This window comes from Corylus avellana, chromosome 6 (genome assembly GCF_965113065.1).
Source record: "Corylus avellana chromosome 6, dhCorAvel1.hap1.2, whole genome shotgun sequence".
Classification (NCBI taxonomy): domain Eukaryota; kingdom Viridiplantae; phylum Streptophyta; class Magnoliopsida; order Fagales; family Betulaceae; genus Corylus; species Corylus avellana.
In genome coordinates, this window is record NC_142495.1 from 940,620 (window position 1) to 966,361 (window position 25,742).

Below are 25,742 nucleotides of genomic sequence, written 5' to 3' on the forward strand. Positions count from 1 at the left end.
TTGTAAACAAGTGTGCCGCACCATGATTAATTACGTAAATTGACAAGTTTAATTTTTTTATATAATTATTTCCTTAAACATAGACTGTCACGTCAATTTATAAAAAAAGTTATACAATCGTAACAACACTCGACTGTTGAACTTTATAAATCTCCCTTATTTTTGCTTACAATTTTGGTCAAATATAACTTAATTACTAAATGCCTAATGGTGTCTAGGCTGATATCAAATTGGTTCTGGGTTCTTTTAGGAGTTGGGAAATAAGCATGTGAAACGAACGCAGCTCACGAATTAGCAAAGAAAGCAGTCAGGGAGATGATGGATAGGGTGTGGATGGAAGAAATTCATTTGTGTATTTATGTTACTATCTCCTCAGAGCAGTTTGCTCTTTTTGTTTAGAATTTATATACTCTAAATTTGATTATTTTAATGAAGATCATCAACTTTTCTTTCTTTTCTTTTTTTAAATGGTTATGAGTTTTGATTTCTTAATTGTTTCCTGATTTAATATTTGACATTTCAAAATATTTAATATTGTTTTTATTAGTGAATAATAATTACTCGTGCGACAATTTTTTTTTTTTTTTACTCTTTCTACTCTACTAACATGATCATAAGAAAATCACATGCTACTCACAAAATATAAATTAAATACATTAGTTGTTTGTATTATATGTGATACAAAAAAATTAATGTGAGAAAGTGGGTGAACCATGCACCTATTTAGACGGAACATGATGCTCTCAATTTATGCTTTAGATTAAACTTCATAGCATCTAACTGTGTATATAATGTCTATATTTTTATTTTTAAATTACATGGCACCATATGTACCATTAAATATTATCAAATATAACTTGAACCATGAAATGATTTATCTTTATTTCACTTGAAATATACAGAATTTTACTTTTGTTTGGGGCAACATATGTCGGGTCTTGTTTAGGTTGCTCAAATATCTGCACAGACAAATGGGAAGCTCACCTATCCTCTCACATTAATTATCCTTATTGTGCAATTAATTGCACCATATCCAAATCGTATTAAGCAAAACAAGCCCCCTCCTTGAAAGAGCAGAGTCATGACAAAAAAAAAAAAAAAACTTGGACACAGCGAGCTAGGCAGCAGAAACTTGTACATTAGCGATCAGATGTTTTATTCCTTTTGTAGGAAAGGACAAGTACGCATGCCATGGCGACAGAGTGTGTACGGATAAATATAATGTTTCTGTATGGTGTAAGAGCCCTTGATAGAAGAGCCAAGACTTGAGAGGACGAACATGCTTCTTGCCGGGTTGACCACATTATTAGTTTTGCGTTTTGCCTCTGCCCACTACAGTCTCTTGCTTTGTTCCTATCATCTCAAATTCAAAATCTTACCATTTTTTTGTTGCTTTTTTTTGTTTTTGTTTTTTTTTTTTAAATAAATAAATAATAATGATGTAAAACTTTCAAGGCTGCAGTTCATTTCGTGTACACAGGACAAATTTCTCACCCACACAGATTCAATTAGATTTAACTTTGCCTCAAGTGTGGCCCAAAGAGTTATTTGCACTCATGAGAAATTGTTTGCACGTTGATGCAGAAAAAATGAAGCTATTCATTAATTATGGAAACAAACTGTAACAAAAGTTGGCATCTTTTATAATCATATTTATGATTTTGCGGAGCAGTTTCTCTAGTAATAATAATCAATATGTTTTTAGCGAGCAGAGATAATGCAATTAATTATTTTATGTTTACTGTCCATAACACATGCGAAGCATAAAAATAATTAGAATATGTTGCACCAATGGTTCTCTCTCGCAATGACATTGAGATTCATTGATTTAAGCACCTCCTGGTGAAAATATCACTTTTTGACTCGTAGTAATTTAAATGTACCCTTCTTTCTGCAGCTATTCATCAAGGCAACCCTACACCTGGAAAAGTTAACGAAGCATTAAATATTAACAGTTCCAAAAAGGAGACTGAGGTTTGTGTGTGCTTTTCTTACATATGGTGCTTAAATAGTGTGCTTGTAACAAGTTAGAAGCAAATTTTGAGACGGCAGATTATCGTGAAGACAAAGGAAAAGTTACCAGAGTGATAACGGCCGGAGGAAAGCCAGAGAAATAGTTTTAGGAGAGGAAACTGTAATATGTTGGCTCTCCTCCGGCAGATGTCATCTCAATAATTTTTTTAAAATTTGTAGTCAGATGATCTGAAAATTTGCTTCAACACTATATTGAGAGACTTTTTTATATGAAAAAGAAAAGGGTGATAAAAGGAAAAGCAGAAGCAATTAATTATGAAAACAAACTGTGACAAAAGGTGGCATCATTCATAATGATATTTAGCAATCCATACGTGTTTAGCTATCAAAGATAATGCAATTATTTAGATTTGAACTCGAAATATTCCACATGATTTGCCAACTCGGTAAGTGCTGGTTTACTTTCGGAGACGTGCACTTACAGCTTGCCATTGATGAGCCCACTAACATTCAGCAAGATTTGACATTTATTTGTTCTGTATCTTTCGGTCTTTCCCATTGACGCATGTTAAGCCAAACCATATATATTTCGCTGCTTTTTGTTGACTAAATATAATAACATATATAGCTCCAATAATATGGAATTAATGCATATTTTTCTTTTTCTTTTATAGCTGAGATTGTATTATTAATAATAATGATAATAAAAGGAGATATTCTACATATAGATTCTAATTATGTAAACATCACAATCTAAGATAAAGCTTGAAAACATTTCAGAATTGACTAGATAAATAGTCCATCCTAATAATTTATTAGCACATGGGCAAAGAAAGAGGTCACCAAAAACAATAACTTTTTAGATGGTGCAATAAATGAAATGATTTTTGAGACAGTCCAATAAATGATCTGTTTAGAGAAACACAGTAAGTAATCGAAACAAGATCCGATCATCTTCATTTTACTTGCTGAAGACGAACCATTTCATAATATATATAAACTAAATTTTAAAGTATCTAACAATGTATATATTAACTATGTTGTTACATCATCGTATACATCGTTAGATTCTTTCAAATTTAATTTGAATTATAAAAATGGTTACTCTTAAAATTTTCGAGTAAAATGGAAAGAATACATGTAATAGAATAGTACACCAAGTCATGGAATACGTATTTAATTTGGATATATATGTTTTTTTTTTTTTCGGTAAGCAAGCCGAGGGCTCCCAATATTATTATTACTCAAGAGTCAAGAGAAGAGAGAAGGCAAAGTGTTAAGCTGGATTACACTGCGGAGTCTGCAACGAAAAAAGAAAAAGGTTGGGAAGAAAGAAATGATTATGTCAGCGTTGGAGAAAAGAATTTCTCCCATCATGATTGTGCAAACCAAGGGGACCTCAATCATTGCTCACGCGCGAGTTTGGCTGAAAACGTGGCCGCACGATGCTCCAAGAATTCTAAGCCATTGTCAGCCAAATGATGGCACCTTCGGCCTCTGCTTTCAAGTCACAATCTTTGACCACTTCTTTTCTTTTACACTATTCACTCTCTCTCTCAAGCTAATTAATTTGTAGCAATTAAGTTAAAATTTGGATGCGAGTTGTAAATGATGATGTTTGTGAGAATAATACTTGAATGAGATAATGCTGTTTGGAAAGGGCCAATGTTTGCACATGAAAGGAAAACATCTTTATATATGGATTGATTTCTATATCGGTCACCCTAGCAAGATTGTGACCTGCAATCTTGTCCCGCTTTAGATTTCAATCATTTGGAAGAATTAGATGCCAACAAACATTAATATGACAACCTATTGGTACACTGTATAAGATGTGTTTGATGTTTATATTTTATATAGTTAAAGGCGAGCTCACACGTTAAATATAATCTCAATCAAATCCCTTAATTTAGGGAAATTCAATCTCATCAAATCTTTAATACTCACCCAACATAATATAATTCTCATCAAATCCCTAACTTCAAGGTCATTCAAATATACTCTAACAATTCTAAAAGAGTGTTTCTTTTGTAGTGAGGCTTATGTTATGTTTTATTAAGTATGGTTATGAATATTTGGACATTGATTATTAAAAAAAAAAAAAAAAAAAAAATCAAGATTCAACGACTTTCCCTATTAAACTCAAACCAAATCTCCCACGATTCTTCGATGATAGAGAATTATTCGTAGTTGTTTCAAGAAAATTAGAATAATAATAAAAAAAAAAAAGTCTAGCACAATTTTTTTTTTTAATGTACGTTGGATTTGAATTTTTGTGCAGTTCTAAAATATTACAAACGCGCGGCATGCGCAGGACATGATTTTTTATTTTGTTGACGATCGATACAATTGGAAAAAGAATAACGACTGCTTAATGTTTAATTAATGGAGGAGAACCGAACCCATTAAACATTATAATTCTCTTTAATATCCACAGCATGGAGCATCAAAAATATAATTAGCTTTCAAGTTGCACCAATGGATTCCCTTCATCGATTTCAACAGTACACCTGCCGCGATGAAATTGTTATATCATTATTTTGTGAATTTAATTATTTAATTAATATTTTAATACTTTTCTTAAGCTTAAACCTTTCCTATACAAGTGATGCCCATAAGGTAAAATAGTCGAGTGAAATGCAAGGTAAAGTCAGGATTCCTACGGGGATATGTTAATTCATTTCTTTTAGAATTGATAAATTATCACCATTTTAAAATAAAAAAATTTAAAAGGCAGGTGATGGAGACTAACCGTGGTTATTTTAATTGTGTATGGTCATAGTAGCACTTATTCACTAAGAGCCTTACATAAGGGGTTTAAAGAGTGAAAACCGCATGCACTTCCTCAAATCCTGAGCCATAGTTTGACCCAATTTCGTTAGGCTATCAATATGAGCCAAAGTGATTTACTGATTACTTAATCTGACTCGGATTTTGAAAATTTGAGTATATGATGATATTATACACTGAATTTAATCATGAAAAATGTATATGATGATATTATTTGCAAATCATAGCCAAGGTTATGACCAAGTTAACTTCCTCCATAACTCCAAATGAAAAAGAAAGGGTTGATCAACACAGACGTGGATGAAATAGTCTGAGTTTACTAAATTGGAAAGCGTTACAAGATTGAGAAATCTAATAAACGAATCTAAGAAAAGAACCATTTTTAAAATACTTCACTTATTTCGATTTTTCTTTATTCTTTTGCCTACCTAACAAAAGCTTTTCTTTTTTTAATAATTTAAACATGTCGTACAAGTTACAAGTGATAAATTATTGTTGTTTAAAACTTTTTAAAAAATGTTTTGATATGTGCCAGCCTCTTCTAAGACCTAAGACCCTGATAAAATCACCTTTGAATATTTTAGAATGAAAGTAAGTGTTACTCTTCGGACTCATCTCACATTTGTCAATGTTGTGTATTTTAAGTGATATGTACTTTCCTTTTTCTTTTTCTTTTTTTAAGTAGTTAATATATTTAAAAATTACTTAAAAAATGTCATGTCAATCAGTCTAACATAAGTGTAAATGTTATTCTCAAGATGTAGCTCAATTGGCTAGAACCACACATCATGAAACGGAGGTTACTAATTCGAATCGCCCTCCCATCTTATGCGGACATGTCAAAAAAAGAAAAAAAAAAAGTGTGAATGTTAATTTTACTATTTACTCTAATCATTAACATATGCAATAATTACAAGCGATAGATTATTGCAGTGTAATTAAAATGAAAGGATTATTGGCACCTTGTACTTTTGGGATTTTTGTACCTGAGGCCTTTCGGGCTTTTTACTTGGGTTTCTTCTTCTTCTTGCTTTCAGACCAACCACTTCAGATGGATTCAATACTCATGGCTTTCTTTTGCCCATTTTTTAATATCTTTTTACATCAAAAGAGAAAGCATATAATTAAAGCCGTAAACCTTGTTACTAGGGTTGGCTCAAACTAATTAAAGGTTCACAGAATTTTTATTTGGGGATAAGCGCAAAGGTCAGGATTCAAGCATCATAACTAAGGACTGGAACCAAAATTTATCATTGAAAGGCTAAAGCATGAACGAAGGGTCAAATCTAATTTTTAATAGGTTTAAATTTAATTTTTAAACCCAAAAATAATTTATATGTAACTATATATAATTTTTTTTTTTTAAAAAAAAAAATCAAAACTAGAGGAAGAACCCCCGGGCCCCCGTTCCATCCCTGAGTTGAATGGGTGTATGTTGGGGGCCAAGGCAACATTAGCATCACAGCACATCGTGCTTCTTAAATATTTGTTACTAAAATTAAAGTCTTGCATGATGAGTGAACATTAGCCAACTAAGATTTAATTAGTCTAGACTTAGTGGAAGGATATTGATTGGCCGAGAATTTTGGCCTTTTGTGCAATGAAACTGAGTGTTGCCATGTCTTATCAACTAAGAAAAGGGGATGAACAATAATCCCATGACAACAAGACCTAAGGGTTCTTAAGACATTAGATTATATAGGTCTTTTAAATTAATGATGCTCTTGTTTTGGACATATTATGTAATCACCATCGAAAACCTAACAAGAAGAAAAGAAGGTGGCCTCCAATGTCAATGTGCATAAAGCAACCTAGGTATTATATAAGGTCTTCCATTCAGAACTTGCAAAAATCATTTTCCTTTTCTGATGGACAATATATAAACTTTGATCCATGTCGAACTATACCTACAAAAGACAAGTATAAAACAAAGTTATTGGAAGAAGTTTCTTCAACCATATCTATTAAATTGACATATATTCTTAAAGCACATGATTCTCACGTACATTTTTATTATAATATTAGAGTATATGAGAAAGGTGAGTGTAAAAACAAAACTTGCCTCCAAACTTAGTTAAAAAGAATTCCTCCAACCTATCTATCAAACTGACATATATCCTTAAAGCACATGGTTCTCACATGAATTATTAAAAATGTATGTGAGAATCATATTCTCTAAGGACAAATGTCATTTTAATAAATTGGATTGAAGGAATTTTCTCAAACCCAATTTAAAAGATTTTTTTCCAACCCAGTTTAGAAGAAAACTTCAGCCCAAATACAATGAGTTTCTTCTTCCAATAATTAAGTAGAATTTACTAGAGAGAACATATGTGGAAATAATAATTTCTATCAAAGATGAATCTTCAACCTAAGAAAAACAGGCTTTCATTTAGGTTGAAAGAATTTCTTTGAACGAAGTCTATTAAATTAGCATATGACTAAAATGAATATAATCCTCACTTACATTTTTAATGGACCATATAAAAATGCATGTAAAAATCACATGTTAGCTTTATAGATTGAATTATTAAAAATGTATGTACAATCCACATGTCGGCTTAATAGATTGAGTTAGAGGAAAATTTTCAATCCAATTTCAATAAAAGCTATCCATCCATATGAAAGAAACACTCATGATGGCTTGTTTAGGAGAAACTTTAGGAAAGAAAAAATATCTTTGGGATGGAAATAAATATAGAATAGAGTGCCACTAGATAAATTCTCTTTCGTGATAAGGTCTGGGATGACACTTTACCCGAGTAGTAAGGCTTTCGGTTCTATTAACATGCCATTCTTTTAGCTATAAAACACAACGTTCCTACTGACACCATTCCACAGGTTAACACTACCCATCATCAGTCACTAAAATTCCTAGAAAAAAGAAATATTAAGCAAAGTCAAATTGTATTCTCTAGGGCCAAAGCTGCGGCTCATGTGGACAACATGTTTGATAAAGTTACTTTCTTTCCTGTGCCACTACGTCAACTTTTTTGCACTCAAAGCACATGCCATGCGTCAGTTGTATGCATCGCAGGCACCAAACGAATCCTATCATAATGCACCATCAGCATGCAGGATTATATAATTCACATATCTAGCCACCCTATGAACCCTACAATATCCTACAAATCGATCCACTCACTATAATAGTAACTGTATTTCGCAGTATCCAACTGCCACTAGACCACCATTGAGAGAGGGAGAGAGAGAGGAGAAAACCTGCACAAATTTAATACAAGCATGTCTCAAATGAAATGGAGAGCATCTACTTTGTAGTCAAAATTTTATTTTGTTGCATCTAACAATGTACATGATTAAAATAGAAAATGATCATCTTCATTTCAAGTAAAATAAAGACGAACCAGTTCATGGTCCATATTAAATATTGCGAAATCTAATTTGTATCATGAAATGATGAAATGGTTCCCTGTTTCAGTAAAAACATGATGTTATGTCATTTAAATTTTTAAATAATATGATAGTATATACAATGTTAAATATGTGAAATATAATATGAACCGAAAAATAAAATTGATCAGATGAATGTAGAGGAGGAAACAATTAGAAGGTAACTTCAAGAGACAATACAATCGGCTGGGGATTGTTATGAAGCAAAGGTAACTGAGTGAAATCTCCCTTTACTTGGGGCCAAACACACTTATCCAAGAGGAAATAAATAAAAGGAAAAGACAGATGGGATGCATATATATATATATATATATATATATATATATATATATATATATATTCATTTGGAAAGATAAAGCCACACAGAATATGCTGGGCTGATTCATCTTATCAACTTCCCAACTAAACCCATGCAATCTGAATTATAACAACAAAGAAACAAAAACAGTGTGTTATGCAGCAATCATTTACTCATGCAATATCCAACAGAAGAGGTCCCTGCAGCATTTGTTGGAGGGCCACATACTCATTAATTTAGAGCAATCATGCAACTTGTATGCCACCCACTACAAGCAGTTTTTTCATTTTTCTTACTTTTTTTCTTCTCTTGCTCATGATAACTGGGGACTTGAGAGCCATGTTTAAGAGGAACAGAACAAAATGGTCCCATGGGGGACCACGACAGCACTACTAAACCCAGAATAATGAAACCAAGCAAAGCATGCAAGTAGTTTTTGGTCTTGCTAAATTCGCCCGTATCTGCTTCTTATAAACCATCCAGTAATCTCCACAAATGAGTGACATTAGAAACTTAATTTTTTTTGATAGGTACATTAGAAACTTAATTAAATGCAGCAGTAACTGAAAATAATATGATGTAGTATAGCTGCCCCTGCGAGGCTTCTCGCTCCTGCAGCAGGCAGATAAGAACAGTATATCCTTTTTAAAATCAGCAAACAGAGATGACCATGAAAAATGTAGCGAGTCTATCGCTAAAAATCAACAATCTCAATTTCCAAAAACATTAAAAGTAAATGAAAACAGTCAAAGTATACTTTATATATTGTTTTTACAAGTTATTGAAATCTAGAATTCATTTTTTTATCTACTAGAATTAAGAGAGATAGAGAGAGAGAGAGAGAAATTAAAATAACAATAAAAGAAAAAAAGGTGTTGTGAAAGCCTGCACAAAAGCAAACTTTTCAATTTAAACCTTGAACTAGCTACGCCTTTTTTCAATCTATTGCCTTATAACATGTGTAAGTCGAATATAATTACATTACTCGAATAGGACCCTTTCTACTACTACTTCTTTTTGCATGAATAAAATAAATAGAATATTACTCATAAAGTAACATAGACCCATATATTCCGATCCGATCATTGAGGCACCTTGATCTAATTTTCACAACATTCATACTTCTTATTTCCCTAGGTAACACAACCGCTCTGTAAAGTGTCCTAGCCTAAAGTATAACAATCAAGATAAAAAGCTTTAGGAAATAAAGGCATCAGGAATCCACTCTAATATGCTCAGCAAAAAATATAACAAAATATACGAAATAAAAAAGAAATAGCAGAGCCACATAAGATGATAACTTCTGCCTGTGTTGCAGTCCATTAGGACCCCCAAATCACAGGGTTCATATATTTTTTATTTTCCTATCAATTCAGAGTCTCAACTATTAATTTTCAAATTCGTGACAACTCTTGGGTCTCAAAACCTGAACAGGAAAAATATGCAACAATTTGATCTGCACAACATCAAAGCAAACTATTTCTTAGACTGAATTGAATTTACAAGCCCTTGAGGGAAAATCAATAGAAAGTTTCCTTTTTCTCTATGCTCAAAATGTATGGAGTTTACATGTGAAGAAATGGTGTTGGCAAATTATCATGCCTTTGTGTGTGGGTTAAAGGATAAAAAAGAATCATACCATCTATCTCAAAAAGCTGCAAGCAAGAGCCGTTTTCACCATATCAGTACCCAAGTGTCTAATACATTCTAGCGAAAGCCAAATGAATCGAAGGTGAGCAATGAGTCATTCTCAGCTAAAGAACATGGCTGCATGATTTCACTGCCATAGATGTTCACATGGATAATGGTAACAACAATCTTCCCTCCTTCTTCCTGGCCAGTGCCTGCCTAGATTTTCTTAGGCGTACTGGAAGAAGGATACCGAGGCAGATAATCACAAATGAGAGCCAAAAGTGCCTGAAGTACATGGACACATAGGATGACACCACAAGCACGCTAAACACTAAAGCCCAAAAGATCGCCACAGAGACATCAGCCCTGCATGAAGTTAAGAGAACCTTTTACATTGATTGGCATAAGAACGTAAAGATCTAAAATGCTTTTTAGGCACTGATGATGGGAGAGTCCACTAATCTAGACAATCAACAAATGTTCTCTTGAGATTTTATGAATTAAAATTAATAGAAAGAAGAACTGAGCAAAAAGGAAATCAAATGAAAGAGGGCATGGAAACAGTCATACTATTCAAGACCAGAAAAATCAGAAAAAGAATGTTTTTTTTTTTGATAACGTAGGAGAACTTTACTCAGATTAATTGCACGTCGCAAACGCATACTGTACAACAATCCTCACCGTTAATCAAACTCCTACGAGTAACTGACCCCACCCGCCAGAACCAGTTACCAGGTAATCCAGGAGCTTTCACCCCTGACGGGCTAAGCAGTTTATCCTCAATTCATTAAAAAATGACTCAAAAGCCTACAAGCAAAGATAAAACCAAGCAGTCACGTCCAATCAAATCCTGACTGAGTCGATTCCTGTGCAATCACACCCATTCTCCCTCTATCCCTCCACATTTTCCTTCATACCCTGCCTATCCTTGACATATCCAAACCAGCTGCAACCTCAGCGGGTCTCATGTTGTCAAAACTGTCCAAGCATCCATCTGTAATCAAAGTTGTAAACCTGATCAGGTAGATGCAGCTCTATATCAAGTAGATTAGCCTTCTCATTGTCACCCAAAGGGAATTATCAATAGATTTAGGCTGCTAGAGAAGATGACAACACATTTTTGCCTGCAAGATCTTGCTATACCAACCCCTCTTTAGGATGGCGTGGGCATGATTATTGTTTCCAAAGTCTCCTTAATTCAACATCTTAGTTATGGTATTTAAATGAGGCTAGAGAAACATAAATCTGAAGCAAACTCAGAGACTTCTAAAAACACTCGATCTCCAAGTGCCTTGCTAGTGGGAACTTGGAAACACATTGCAACTAATATTGATGCTCGGGTTCTCCAAGGATATGTATCATGGAGATAATAGATCGTAAATTACTTATCAAAAAGAAAATTTTATTTCTAAGTTGAAATCCTAAATTACTCCATGCAATCTATTAACACTTCAGTCAAAGGCCTTTTCTAGCTTTACTAATTTTTCCAGCAGTGCAGGCAATTGACAACCCTGAAAACAGAAGATAGAATATGGGACTCTCCAGCTTAAGGAGCCTCAGTGTTAGTCACCAAAGAGTTCAATTTTAATTGTCAATCAAAGCCAATATTTTGATACAAGTGAAAAATCTTTGCAGCATGAGGATGCAGTCATTGCTACTAGAATTAAAGAGCCCTTGCAATTCATATCTGTTTGATTAATCATTGATGTCAATCCACTGCAATAATTGCTCATAGTTTAAGGCCCCTTGGTGTTTTTTCTTGAATCAAACTAATCTCAATGGTTTTCCCTTCAAAGCTGCTTCACTCCAACAAAACCAAATTGAAGAGTTTCTGGAAAACAACCTCTAATAATCTAAACACTAACCTTCCAGTTTGTACCAGAGCTACGTGAAACTCAGCTCAACCAGGCTCATTTATGCCACCAGAGAGTGAAATTTATTTTCGATACCCATATATTTTAAGTGAAAAAAAAAAATCACAAAAACTCCTTAAGGAATCAAATAAAAGTTCATAAGGATTCAGTTCAGATTGAACAGGGTAAATAATAATTAAACTTCCTGATATCCAACCTACTGTCCTTACTATGAGACACTGCTGGAACTAAAAGAATGAGAACTATGAGTAACCATATAATTTTCTCCAATCATAAAGGACCTATATAAATGTACTTGAATGATCTTGTTATTATTCAACTATTTACCAAGAAAAAACTTATTTTGCTGGAATCAAAAGAATTATATGAGAAATTAAAATAAAAAGCGGTTTCCTCTATAAGAGTATTGTTTCAGTCAGGGTATGAATGAGTAGGTCTATAAATTTGAGATAAAAGTACATGGTATTTCAACTTGACAAACTTCTTCCGGGACTGAAAGTTACTTTTGGCATATGGAGAAAAAAGAAGAAGAAAAGACAACAAAAATGCACACAAATTGTCGATTCATCATTTGTTGGAAGACTCAATGCTTAATTTACCCTTCCATTTTATCCAGACCAACTAGGTTTTATAAGTAGTCACATCAAAATTCAATGTCTTATTTCTAAAAATGTTGTGGGCAGACAGAATGTTTTTCTTGACAGTAGTTAGGGAATCATTAACATTGCAATTTTCCAAGTAGAAGTATCCACAACTGACCTGTAAAGGGCTCTAAAAAATTACAGCCCAAAACAATTTACTGTATTACCTAAATGGAAGGATATACAGCCATACAAAGCCAAAATGGTAATGGCCACACACACGGTCATGGAAATTTGCAAGATAAAAAGAAAGGAAACGGTTAAACTCTGTTTCGGTGACAAAGCTACAAAACATTATAATTGAATTTTAGTTTAATTTTTTTCCAACAAGCATCATAAATAAATAATGGGGCCAAATGATGCAGGCTAAATTTTGCATACCAAACACGTGTTTTTAAAACAAAATTGTGGAAAGTATCCCGTTTGAGAATGCATTTGGGAAAAAATAAATGGTAGTTTGAAAATGCAAAAAAAAATCCACCTTTTTTTGCAGGAAATGGGAGTGCAGTTTGAAAATGTGGAAAAATCTACAATTTTTAAAACACAGGTCAAACAAAACAAACACTAAGGCTAGCCTACTTCTCTAAGTAATTAAGATGCTGTCATAATTAAAATTCTAGCGGCTAGATTTTGAGAAGTAAACACCAGTAATTCTGTAATTCTATGATAGCGGCTCATTATAGGCTATAGCTAATCCCTGCTGAGAGAGAGAGAGAGAGAGAGAGAGAGAGAGAGAGAGAGAAATCAAACACAAAGCACTCTACGATAAGTCATGCACGAAGTAGTTTGATTAGAACCAATAAGAGATAGTAGTTAACAGAGTATGACCAAATTCAGATAACAACGAACAATTAAACGTACAAAAAAAAAAAAAAAAAAAGGAGAAAAGTTCTTCGTGGAATAGCTGAAATAATAAATTTGAATAAAAATAATAATAAGAAAATGCGAGTCAGACAATGGCCGATATTAAACTGCCAACTCAACATCAAATTACGAAATAAAAAAAGGAAATAAACATTTATTTTCTCAAATAAAAGAGTAAAGAGATGTACCAGGAAGTGATATGGGGTTTGGGAGAGAAGACAGTGAGAGCGGGACACTTTTGCTGGGATCGGATCTGGTAGTCTCTGAGTTGCTCGGCGAGTTTGGACCGGGTTATCATTTCTCGGATCGGGTGCCTTCTTCTCCGAACTTCAACCGGAGCATGGAATTCACAGGAATTTCACGAACAGCGAGATTTCCGAGCTGGAACTACGGTTTCCCGAGTAAGAATCGGTACCAAACACGATTACAGGAAATTCGGGTTTGAGTATAGCCCTGTTCCGAGATCGAACAACCACCGAGCAAACAGTGAAATTCGTTCGCCTCGATGCTCCTCCTTTTCTTTTTCCCTCTCTCTTTATTTTTTGGGAAATGCACTTACTCCTCCTCGAACACACCTAATTTGGACCAACCTCTCAAAGTCAAACTATTACGGACAGTTTAACCATTCAACTATTATTTCCTTGGTGTACATGCATGCCCTTCAGTAGCATTTGGCGTTAAAATAGAAAAAATTAAATTAAATTAAATGCTAAAAGGGGTCCAGGAGTAGAACAACCCCCTTTGGGCTTTTGAGGCTTGGGGTTGGAGGCTTTAACCTGTTCCCAATTTTTTTCTTTTTGAAAAAAAATTCTTTTATAATCCTTACAAAATCAAATCCTTAATTAAGCCCTTCTTTTTAGTTTTAACTCCCATACCTAAAAGTATAGTTCCACCAGGTCGTTTTCGGCTAATGAATTACTAGAAACGTGCGTTTCGATATGACAATTACTCGGAACTTATGGTGATAGTGATAGATAACAAAATTGCAAGAGCAACTACAAGACCATACCAACTGGCAATGGCCAATAAGCTGATTGATAATTTGATACCTCGTGAGTCGTGTCCTGTCCTCCTTCGAGGAGGCCACCATTCAAGCGACAAAAGGGACGGGGAAGTAATCACAATCCCAAATTCTTACCACCCACTGCCCAAAAACCCAATTCATCTCCAAGCCATCGAGGCCTAATCCCCACAATTTGATTTAGAATTAGGAAATTTAATAAGCTACACCAGCGGTCCATTCTCCTAACACATCTGAAGAGTGGATCCAATTTTATCTGGTGAGGCAAATGATGGTGGGCCTTATCACTTATGTTAGTGTACGGCGTACTATCTGAGCTCGTAGGTTAAAAGTGGTTTTGGCGCCCAAAGAGAATCGCTAGCTCCGTTGTCGTCCAGCGGTTAGGATATCTGGCTTTCACCCAGGAGACCCGGGTTCGATTCCCGGCAACGGAATTTTTCTCGTTAATTCTTTTTTGTTATTGTAATTTTCTCAATAAAAAAGTTTCTAGACTCCAGATTACAACACCAACATATCCAACGGTTGGAACTCATCACATACTTGTAATTCAAGTCACAATTGGTAGTTTTTCTTTATATTCTATCATTTTGGGTTGCCTATCATTAGTCGTTTACAAGATCATCCATCAGAGATTCAGTAAGCAGAGAATAATTTAAATTAATAGAGGAATGTCTGTATCCATCGCAATTAAATTTCATCTTCCACCAGTCTTGGGCATGGAACATCCACATTCAATTTAATAAAACCACAAAATTGGCTCCCTCCCTCCTATTGTTCACAATAGCTATCTCATAAATTTACAGAATCAAAATATAAAGCCCATCGCCCAAGTTCCATGCCCACAAATTAAGCACTTAGCTATTAAGGGTAGAGAGCATGCCTCCAGTTGCAGTTGGTATCACCACCTCCCAACCAGGGCCTTTAAGGGCAAATGCACCACCGGCACCATTGGGCTTTTCATCATTGTTTAATGCACCGACAACCAGATCACTGCGATCCAAGACCCTCTCCAAATCTTCGTCACTGATATCTGTCTGTATCATCTTGTCTTCAGCTGTTTCTTCCTCTTGGAGCAATGCCAGCAGATCGTCCACCTTAGCTCATACAATGTCAAATCAGGGTTCAGTTCAGCTTTGCAGTACACAAACTCCTACTTCTTAATTTAACAATCAATAAGAATTTTTTTTTTTTTTTTTAAATAAAAAAAATAAAAATGCGAACATAATCAGGTTAAATCACAACTTAGCCAACTAAACCCACCTGTCTACTCTATAATTTCTATTATTAACAAGAATTACCACCAAGAACAGATTCTCATTTAGGTTTTTGCTCTTTTTTCAAGAGTAATACATCAAAGAGGATCAGTTTGAGACATCTAAATATCTTCCCATTCCATAAATAAATATGACTCGCATACCAACATATGTTAATCAACATATATGGAAAAGCTCAAGAGGATATGGCCAACCTCCAAGACTTCTGCAGCGTTAGGTTTGCTTCTTTCCAGGTGAAACTGCCCTTTCCCAATCACCAAATGCTCAAGCTTCAACTTGCTAAAGGCCCTTTTCAACATGCGACCCTGTTGACAGAAACTGTCAAATTTTTACAGGAACCAAAAGAAAGCATTTAGTTATATATTATAAGAACAAAAACTTTGAAAATCAGAGTTACCTCAACAGATTGAGCTGTTGCAAGCCTGTAAACATGAACAGGCTTGGTTTGACCAATCCTATGACATCTATCCATGGCCTGCAAATCCATTTGAGGGTTCTGGGTGGCGAGAGGTAAATGAAAAATCATTTTAAACCTTTATGAATGCTGAATACATTATAAGTGGAAACAAAAGAAATTAATAAAATAAAAAGACATGGCATCAAAGAAAATACCCAATCACTGTCATAGAGTATACAAGTATCAGCTGCAGTGAGGTTGATACCCAGTCCACCAGCCCTGGTGCTTAAAAGAAATATTCTGCAATTGCTGTTCACATCATTGAACTCCTCGATCTGTTTACAATTTGCCAATAAACAGGAGTTGATTAACCCCTCACAATATTTACTAAGAGAACCAAAAAAGGTAGCATATCACTAACACAAAGTAATGCACATCTAAAGACATGAATGCAACTGGAACCATATTGTTTGCCTGTCTGCCGCTTTCAATAACGGTGACAAAAAGCTCTATGGATTTCTTCAAAAAAGTAAATATTACTTCTCTCAATTGACCAGGACTCATTAAACAAAACCACAACTTGATCATATCATATCAACAGAGGCAAGCACTGGAATGCTCAAGCGGGAACATATTTCTTTTACCAGTATACAATTATGTGCTACCCCTAGATGCTTAGATTGCATTGAAGGAGCAAAAAAGGAAAGACAAAACGCTGAGTATAACCATATAATCTGAGTGTGACAAGATGCAAAAATGGCATCCATCAAAACAACCGACACCTGTCGACGAAAAACAAGGCCTGTAATGAAACAGCACATCTGAAGTTGAGCATAAGAGACCAATAACTATGAAAACTCTGGATATCACTAACAGCTTCCCACTCTTAGCTAGCCTCACCACAGTGCAACTTAAATATTTAGGTTATGCAGCCATATATGATTTGGTCAAAATATGAACAAGTCCAGAATATAACAATGTATAATGATCAAATCAGTAATGCAATAATTTGGCAACTACCAAAAACCAACATTCAAGAGAACACAATATTTAAACAGCTTTGAATTCTTATCAAACTTAGCAAAGAACAAACCTGTCTTTTCCTTTCATCTAGCCTCACGCTGCCATCAATTCTACAAACTTCAAGCCCTTTTTCACTAAAGTAGTAGTCCATGATATCCAAAACTTTAGTCCACTGGCTGAAGATCAGAACCTGATTGTAAACAAAATGGAAGATAAATAGGCAACTCAATAACAAATGACAATGTAAATGAACAAATATGAACGTACTTTATGTTTACGGGCAAACAATTGCTCCAATAGCCGGTCTAGCAAGCAGAATTTACCACATTTTTCAACTATCTCTTCAACAGGTGGGTAGAAATCTGTAAACAAAAATAAGGGAAATGTTAAATTTTAGGTGAATTATATGGCACCCATTTGATATGAATACACACAATATCGCAAAAAAGATACATGAGCCATCATAGGCAGACTCTAAGAGGTCAGGATGGTTGCAATTCTTCCGAAGTTGGATCATCAGATTATTAAGCTTTCCTTTCATTCCATGTCCTGCAAATTACAAATTCAAAAACAACTCTTCAGAATATAAGACATTAGTAAACAACCGTATGGCTTTCAGCAGATAGACAAGCAGCCTTACAAAAACATGTCAAAGCTGATAAAATGTGTGATTATCCAAAATCCTGATCCAGCTCATTTCACAACCAACATGATAGAACATGATACCATCTTATGCTAAACCAAACTCAAAGAACTGCCTATGGGACCCCAAAACCAACTACAAGAAGCCAGTCCCCAACCTGTGATCTGAACATAATATACCAAAACATAATCCATGGCTTTTTTTTCATAGAACAATTGAACACTGGATGTAGTTGCATCAGACAGGACATGCCATGCAAAAGAGTCTACTATGATATCACTTAAAGCAAAAATAATAAACTGAAATCAGACCTTGGCTTGATCATTTGATCTTTTTCTTCTAATTCAACAATCAATAAGAAAGCAAGGATCATTTGGCGGGCTATATTTTAGCAGAGCTGGCACATTGATAGTGGTAGCAACAGCCTTACATGCTACCTATTACATACCTAGTCTTTCCATCATCAATGCAAGATGAAATTCCGGTTTGTTAATGATTTTACATTAAAACTACCAAATAAAAAACAAAAAGTTTCATTCTCTAAGAATAGACAAGGAGAATCAAATGGAATCTTTTTTTTAAAAAAAGAAAGTAATGACCCTTGTCTCTTTGCAATGAAAAATAATCAACGCAGTTTTACACAAACAAAACTGATCTTGTACCAATGTTTGCCGTCTTAATTAAGTAGTTCTCCAAGGACTGATTGATTAAATGATCTTGAAAATTCTTCTGATGGTCAGTCATGGTAGCATACAGTACGATCTCTTTCTTTCGAGGTAGCAGCAGCTCAACATCAGCCTTCATCCTTCGAAGAAGAAAGGGACGCAATATAGCATGCAGTTTTGCTACCACCTGCAGGTAATAAAAGCCTCCAAGCATTATATATGCATTGTAAAAATGTTTTAAAAATGTAAATGTACAAGAATAGCAACAACAAATACTTGAGCTCTTCTCTTCTCTTCCAATTCTTCCTTCATTGCTTCATTGTTGCACTTTCCCGACAGATCAAACCTGAAAAGAAATGCCTCAAAAGCTGATAAATGGCCAAAGGCAGTAGATATCATCATGTACAATACGGTTAGCATATGGTAATTCCAGCCTTTCAAGAAATTCAAACAGTCTTGCTATATTGAGATCACTAAATCTTCCAACCAAACTGAAGCAATACTAACTTCATTCCTGACATGTAAGTAGATTGCATGATTTATTACATCTGTGACTCAACAAGTATATGGTAGAGAAAGAAAGTTGAGAATCCAACAGTAGTTCTAAAATACTCGAGTGTGTTTATATGATTTTTTTTCTTGGACCCTTTTTTTTTCCTTTCCTTGGATGCTTAAAAAGAGTGAACTTTTAGGATATGGGAATGGAGAACAACCAAATCACCTAAGTCCTAGATACGACAAACCTATAAGTGATTGAATGAACTAAGGTATTACTAAACATTATCTGGATGTAGGAAAGGTCATCGAACCCCTAATCTTTGTAACAAAAAGAAAAACATTTGAATCATGGTTTTAATTTTTTATAAACAGCATAATTTAAAAATGAATGACCAAGTTCTATCCAGGGATATTAAAACCACAGTTTAGCAAATCAATCCAACAAACTTACTCAGTTACTTGTGGGATTGCCATAATATGTAGGGAAACCCCACGGGTAGGACTTTCTTTTCCTATACAAAACGTATTAGCATTTGAAAATAATGAAGCATATCACAGTATTTAAATAGTTAGAGGCTGGCAAAAACAGTAATCAAGGAGTATGAGCTCTCATTATATTCTACATTGCCATTATTACCTAAAAAGTAGTTGAACATTGCACAAAAGAGGTAAGTTTACAAGATCAAGAGAAATAAAACAAAAAAAAAAAAATTGCCCCATAAAATAAGGAACAAAAAAATAACAGATAAGCAAAGCATACTCACCATGACTCAAACTCTTCATGAGATGAAAAAATATCAGGCAAAATGAAGTTCAACAATGACCAAAGCTCTGCCAAATTATTCTGCAGAGGTGTCCCAGTTAATAGAAGCTTATTTTCTACAGGTAAGTATTTCAATTCCCTTATCAGTTTGCATTTTGCGTTTTTCAACCTGTGCCCCTTCAGAAAGAAAGATGTAGTTAAAATAACAGGAGTGAAATTATTCATCCTGACAATTCCTAACAAAATATCATGGAAAGCAGAAGCAGATCTACAAACAGTTTAGTCAGATCACTAACCTCATCAATCACAAGATATTTCCAATTATAGTGCCTCAAAAATCTTTTTGAATCGTTTAAGGCCACCTCGTACGAAGTCAGGACTATAGGAAATTTGGGGCCAATTGTTCTAGGCATGTGCTTCCTTCGTATCTCATCCCTTTGCTTCTTGTCACCATGGTAGATAACAGCATTCATTGAAGGCACAAACCTTTTTCAAGAAATTAAAAAGAAAAAGAAAGAAAGATTTTTTTATTTAAAAAAATGGAAACCAAAAAAAAAAAAAATTAAAAAAAAAAAAAAAATCAGAGTATACATATTAAGAAAGAAATAATTGATTCAAGCCGGTTAACCAAAAAATCTAGATGAAAATTTACCTTGAGATCTCATTTGCCCAATTTGAGAGAGTAGAAAGAGGAGCAATCACTAAATATGGCCCATCCAATCCCTTTCCTTTTAAATGTGCAAGAAAACTAATGGTTTGAATAGTCTTTCCAAGCCCCATTTGATCAGCAAGGATCCCATTCAGCCCATTTTGCCATAACGATATCAACCACTTCATACCCTTGATCTGATAGGGCTTCAATTTTCCACCAGTTAACAAAGGTACAAGTTCTTTTTGTTCCTTCTCAACTCTTTCTTCCTCGGTCAGATTCACATCTTCAACTTTCTTGGCTTCTTGAGATCTTGTAAGCATGGCTGCTACTGCCCTCTTGGCCTTCTTCTAAGAGAATTTAATAATAGGAGATAGAAAATGTCTAAATGCATTAATACAGTCTTAGATAAAGAGTTATATTAGGTGATCAAGTATGACTAGAAAAACTATGAGGTCAGGCTTATAAAACTGCCTGCACATAAACAGGACGGTGAAAAAATTTATTGCAAGAAATATGTCAACTAGTTGGAAGAATATATTTAACTTTCTAGATGTTAAAAAGATGGATGCATCCAGACAACCAACAAGCTCAGTAAACAAATGATCCACCCTAACCTGAATTACATATCAAATCAATATAAAACAACAAAGCATAAGAGAGAAGGAAAGATAAATCAATAAATAGATAAACAAAAGAGAAGAAAGCAAGGGCTTCTACAGAATACATAGCAGTAATTCTATTCAAGCACATGTGGCCAAGCAAGTGATATGCTTCCTTCTCCAAACCTGATGAAACAACTCAAGCTGCCTGAAACATATTTTGGCCACCTCAATTTCTGAAACAACTCTCAATATATTGAGCCTTTCCATTGTGTAAAACTTTCTGACAATGTTGTTACTCCCTTTACTCAACCAGATGCGCCATCTCTCTTTTTAATGTTTGTCAGTGGTCTCAATAAACATCAATGAACCTATTATTCGCTTCATGATTAAGGAGTAGTATATAATTTGAGAAGTGATTAAATTTCCTTTATTTGACCTTCCTCTCTCTGTTAGTTTTATGAACTTTCTTCTCCACTTACAGGAAGATTTTTCACAATTCATAGATCCACAACACAACAAAATTAATTTCAAATAGCAGGAAATATAGAGTAAATACAATAAATTACATTGTGCCAACATAACAAGACATTCATAGAAATCCTCACATTGTTGTAATCTGCAGCAGCTTTTCTTTTCGAGCCACGACCTCTCTCTTTTTTAACAGTTTCGGTCTCTTGCTCCACTCCATTCTAGCAATAAAATTTATAGCACCTCATTAGCAATAAGAAAAACAAATTACCCCAACTATAAAAATTCATGGTAGAAAAGTACTTGAGAGGATACAGCTGTGATATCATGCATCTTTTCCAGCAAAAATTCAGAGTACATCTGAGTTTGTGTCAAAAGCTCATCCAATTTGGTAAACTGACTATCATTCAACAGGGCCTCCGCCTGTGGCTCCTTTCTTCGATCTTCATCTTCTTCTTTGATCCGAGCTTCCAACAGCTTTTCTTCCTCCTCAGCCATCACTCTTGATATCAAAGAGGAATCGCCATTTTCTGCATTTGGAAATGTTTCTTCCTCTGACTTGACTTCCATTTTCGCCTTGCACAAATCCTTCATGTTTAATAAATAAATACAAAACAATCATTTCCTTGTAGATATCCTTCATGCTTAATATAAAATATATGGATGATCTAGAAAGAAAATACTTAACATCAACTACAAACAAGAAAAAATGCCAACAAAAATTCCTATACATACAAAAAAACACACACACAGAGACATGAATACGTGCAGACACTCTAGGACTCACACATAGGCATTTAGTGCGCATATAAAAAGTCCTAATATAGATCACATAAGATTAGAAAGTTCCTCTTCTTTTGGACTAGATCACATAAGATTAGAAAGTTCCTCTTCTTTTGGACTAAACTCCCCAACGTCAAATTACTCCAACCTCGCATTATTAAGTTACAGCTACTCAAACTCAAAAAGAGCATCAGAATAAATGTTAGAGCAAGCAACATTATGAAAACCACAAAACTCCCAAGCCAAGGCCAGACACCGAGATATTGACAACCAAAACTCACAGTGCACGATAAAGTTCTTGCAGCAAATTAAAGCCCAACGAATTACGAATAACAGTCGCCCTCTAGTTGTTTCTCAATAAACTATTCATAAGCACCGACAACACTCAAAAAGTTTATTTCTAAGCTTCTTTATTCTTCTACTTTCCTAACCCGCAGTTTCCTTCATATTCCCGAGAACCAAACAGAACAAGCAAGAAGAAAAGAGCGAGAATGCCACTAACGGAAAAAGGAAGCAAACCTCGTCTTCAAGCACCGAAGTCGGCGACTCAGCAGAGCCATCGTCCTTCGTTTCGTTCTTCGCGGCCATTTCTAAACCTGACATTCTGTAAAATAAATAAATAAATCAGAACGAAACAAATCATCAGAGAGCCAAAAATCGAAAAAAATAGGCTTTATCAAGAACAGTAAACTTAGGGTTTGGTTTCCATTCCAACCGACTACTGTTCACAATGCGATTTCCACACAAATAAAAAATAAAAAATAAAAAAAGAAGAAGAAGATAGCTTTGTTTGCACAAAAATGCGATCATTAGGCATTGAAAGCATGAAATGTACAAATACGAACCGTAGGATTTGGAGTTTCTGAGAGCGAATAGGAGAGAACGGTGGAGGCTGGAGCACACTAGAGAGCAAAACGTAGAAAAATCAAACGTTGCGAAAATTACAGTGAGTGGGAGCTGCCAGATATTAAAATGTGCGAAGGAAATTATTATTATTATTTTTTTTTAATGGCTTTGCGTGGGGTATTGGGCGGGAAAATGAAGTCTTATATTTTGCCCTTGAATGTCCACCAAATAACTCTGACAACCTACTTGTCGACGCTGGTTTTCATCCTCTCGAAAGGTCATTCTTTGAGGTTTGAGCTGTTCTGCTATTTCTTGGGCCTAATACCCCTATCGCGGCAATTGCTGACCGAAGGTGATGGCCCTGATGGGTTCCCAATTCCCATAATGGGGGGACGCGTGCTTTGTCTGCCGATTGTGGGCTTTCACTTTTATATTTGTATCAGGTAATGCTGTTTTTTAAATTATCATTAAAACAAAATTTTAAATTTAATAATAATTTTATCTTAAATTTTAAATGTCATGTATACTATACTAGCTCATAACTTGTATTATGCGCAGAATTTTTTATTGTAATTTAATTTTAAAATTTAAATGCATAGTCACCATATTTTTTATTATATGTTAAAAAGACGTATATATAAGAAAATAAGAGAGATTGAATATAAAAATTTAAATCTAAAACCCACTCTACAAAATAATAATATGTTAGATCAAAAATAGTATACTTTTCTGAGCACCAAATCCACCACTTTTGTAAGAATTGAACCACAACGATTATCACATCAACTATTTTTTCTTTTTCTTTTTCTTTTTAAATCCAATATATATATACTACAAATTTTATGGTTTTATATATATATATATATATTTTAAATCGCATATATTGGATTTTAATTATGGTTTTTTAAGTAAGCATACTAAGGGACCGGTTCACTACTTAACAAATGAAAACATGGAGAGAGGAAAAAAATATGATTTGTATTATTTGTTTCCTTATTAGATTTTGACATTAATAATACTTAATTTATTGAATAATATATATATATATATATATGGCAAGCTCTTGAAACATAATTAAATACCCATAATTACACAAATTTAATCGCCGGTTCATTATTAAAAAAATATATATGTTTTAAAAAACTGATTTTGTCTTATTTTAAAAAGGGTTTACACCACATGTCGCAATATTAAAACACTTATGAGAGTGATTCGGCTATATATATATATATATATATATATATATATATGTATGATAGCATTACTCACTTTTTTAATCTAGTTTTTTAAACCAGCATTAGATTTCAACCAAAAATAAAATAAAATAAAGTGAAATAAAAGAGTTGTAGACAAATTGATTCATATCTCTTGAACCATTTATGACGTGGTGCAATTTGTACATCCTGTAACATTGGGTGTCCGTGTCACTCATTCCATGTTCAAGACCTAGTAATTGAAAGGCTTGGAGAGAAAAATACAAAATGCAAATAACCTAACAATATATGTACACTATGCCTCGTTTTTTAATTTGTTGTATTCAATTAGAGTAAGATACAAATGTGAATACAAGATATGGTAGATCCTATTTAAAACACGGTTCGTTATTAGCTCATTTTTTATAATGGCTTTGCTTGTAACCGTAGCTTTTAGTTTTATTAGAAGAGTTGGTGAATCAAGGTTCCACTAAGAGAAATTTTTTTTTTTTTTTTTTCTCGCTTGGTTGACGGCTTTGAGAGAGATGTTTATTAGAAAGAGACATTCTATTGTGGTTGATTGGTATTATATGTACAAGACAAATGGGAAGTCCGTTGACTATCTTCTTATTCATTGAGATAACTTGTTATTGAGGTAACTTGTGCATTATTGAGCGGATTTTTTCAATCGTTTTAGATTTTTTTGAGTTATACCTGTACGAGTGTCTCATTTATGACACTAGCAATAGCTTTCTTAAATCTCATTATCTCCTCTAAATATAATTATTAATCATCTTGCATTATTGCAACATTTATATTGAAACCTTTATTGGGTGCCCTACCATGTATGATCATTTTTTTTCAAGTAAAATGAAAATAAGTTATATCATAATCAATATTTTATTTTATTATATCTAATAATGTATATGATGCTACATTATTTTCAAATTTGAAATAACACAACAACATATTAAATATTAACATTATATATACAATTAAATTCAACAAAATAAAATATTAACCATAAAAATAACTCATCTCCAATTCACTTCCTTTCATCCCACCCTAATTTTATATCGTATTTTCTTATATTAATGCAATATCGCTTATATTAAAAAAAAAAAGAAAAAAAGAAAAGGCATTATTACTTGTTAGCATCGGACGGTGCAAACCCAATGAGCCGCGTACTCATTGTACTGGTACAGACGCAGTCACATCTGAACAGGAAGTTTCTCCCTCCAAAAGCTCAACCGTCGGTAATGTATATTTACTCTTCTTAAACCCCATTTCACCTTGGTCCTAAACCTCACACAACGCGTTGCCCGATTCAGAGAATTAAGACTTTGAGAAACTCATCAAAAAGTTTAATCCCTGGAGGCTTTTGGGCATCTGATGAATGAAGCTTGTCTCCCAGAGTCGACATAGCTCCC

General features: G+C 34.1%; 2 protein-coding genes and 1 non-coding gene across 4 annotated transcripts; 1 reads left to right on the top strand and 2 right to left on the bottom strand.

Moving 5' to 3' along the window:
* Positions 1–7,478: 7,478 nt before the first annotated feature.
* Positions 7,479–13,834, bottom strand: LOC132188643 (uncharacterized). The gene is made up of 3 exons (XM_088517120.1): positions 13,673–13,834; positions 10,113–10,471; positions 7,479–7,986 (listed from the first exon to the last, which is right to left on the bottom strand). The coding sequence occupies exons 1-2, from the start codon at positions 13,780–13,782 to the stop codon at positions 10,267–10,269; spliced, it is 315 nt and encodes a 104-aa protein (XP_088373246.1). The 5' UTR covers positions 13,783–13,834; the 3' UTR covers positions 7,479–7,986; positions 10,113–10,266.
* A 1,033-nt stretch (positions 13,835–14,867) lies between these two features.
* Positions 14,868–14,939, top strand: TRNAE-UUC (transfer RNA glutamic acid (anticodon UUC)). Its single transcript has one exon. It is a non-coding gene; the product is annotated as a tRNA-Glu (tRNA).
* A 203-nt stretch (positions 14,940–15,142) lies between these two features.
* Positions 15,143–23,231, bottom strand: CHR1 (chromatin remodeling 1). 2 transcript variants are annotated; one of them, XM_059602939.2, is made up of 16 exons: positions 23,119–23,231; positions 22,793–22,877; positions 21,806–22,078; positions 21,628–21,711; positions 20,421–20,767; positions 20,065–20,254; positions 19,770–19,945; positions 18,784–18,853; positions 18,505–18,694; positions 17,653–17,748; positions 17,467–17,561; positions 17,270–17,389; positions 16,392–16,511; positions 16,177–16,275; positions 15,974–16,084; positions 15,143–15,599 (listed from the first exon to the last, which is right to left on the bottom strand). In XM_059602939.2, exons 2-16 carry the CDS (start codon positions 22,874–22,876, stop codon positions 15,360–15,362), a joined length of 2,295 nt encoding a protein of 764 aa, XP_059458922.2. In that variant the 5' UTR covers position 22,877; positions 23,119–23,231; the 3' UTR covers positions 15,143–15,359. The 2 variants fall into 2 exon arrangements, with proteins under 2 accessions (XP_059458922.2, XP_059458921.2); XM_059602938.2 differs by having other exon boundaries at positions 21,794–22,078.
* Between the last annotated feature and the right edge of the window lie 2,511 nt (positions 23,232–25,742).

Coding starts and splice junctions, on each gene's coding strand:
- LOC132188643 (XM_088517120.1), bottom strand. CDS start 13,782: ATGATAACCCGGTCCAAACTCGCCGAGCAACTCAGAGACTACCAGATC. Junction 10,472..13,672: donor AAACCCCATATCACTTCCTG/GTACATCTCTTT, acceptor AACTTCATGCAG/GGCTGATGTCTCTGTGGCGA.
- CHR1 (XM_059602938.2), bottom strand. CDS start 22,876: ATGTCAGGTTTAGAAATGGCCGCGAAGAACGAAACGAAGGACGATGGC. Junction 18,854..19,769: donor CATGAAGAGTTTGAGTCATG/GTGAGTATGCTT, acceptor ATTTCTTTTCAG/GTTTGATCTGTCGGGAAAGT. Junction 17,749..18,504: donor AATTAAGACGGCAAACATTG/GTACAAGATCAG, acceptor TGTAATTTGCAG/GACATGGAATGAAAGGAAAG.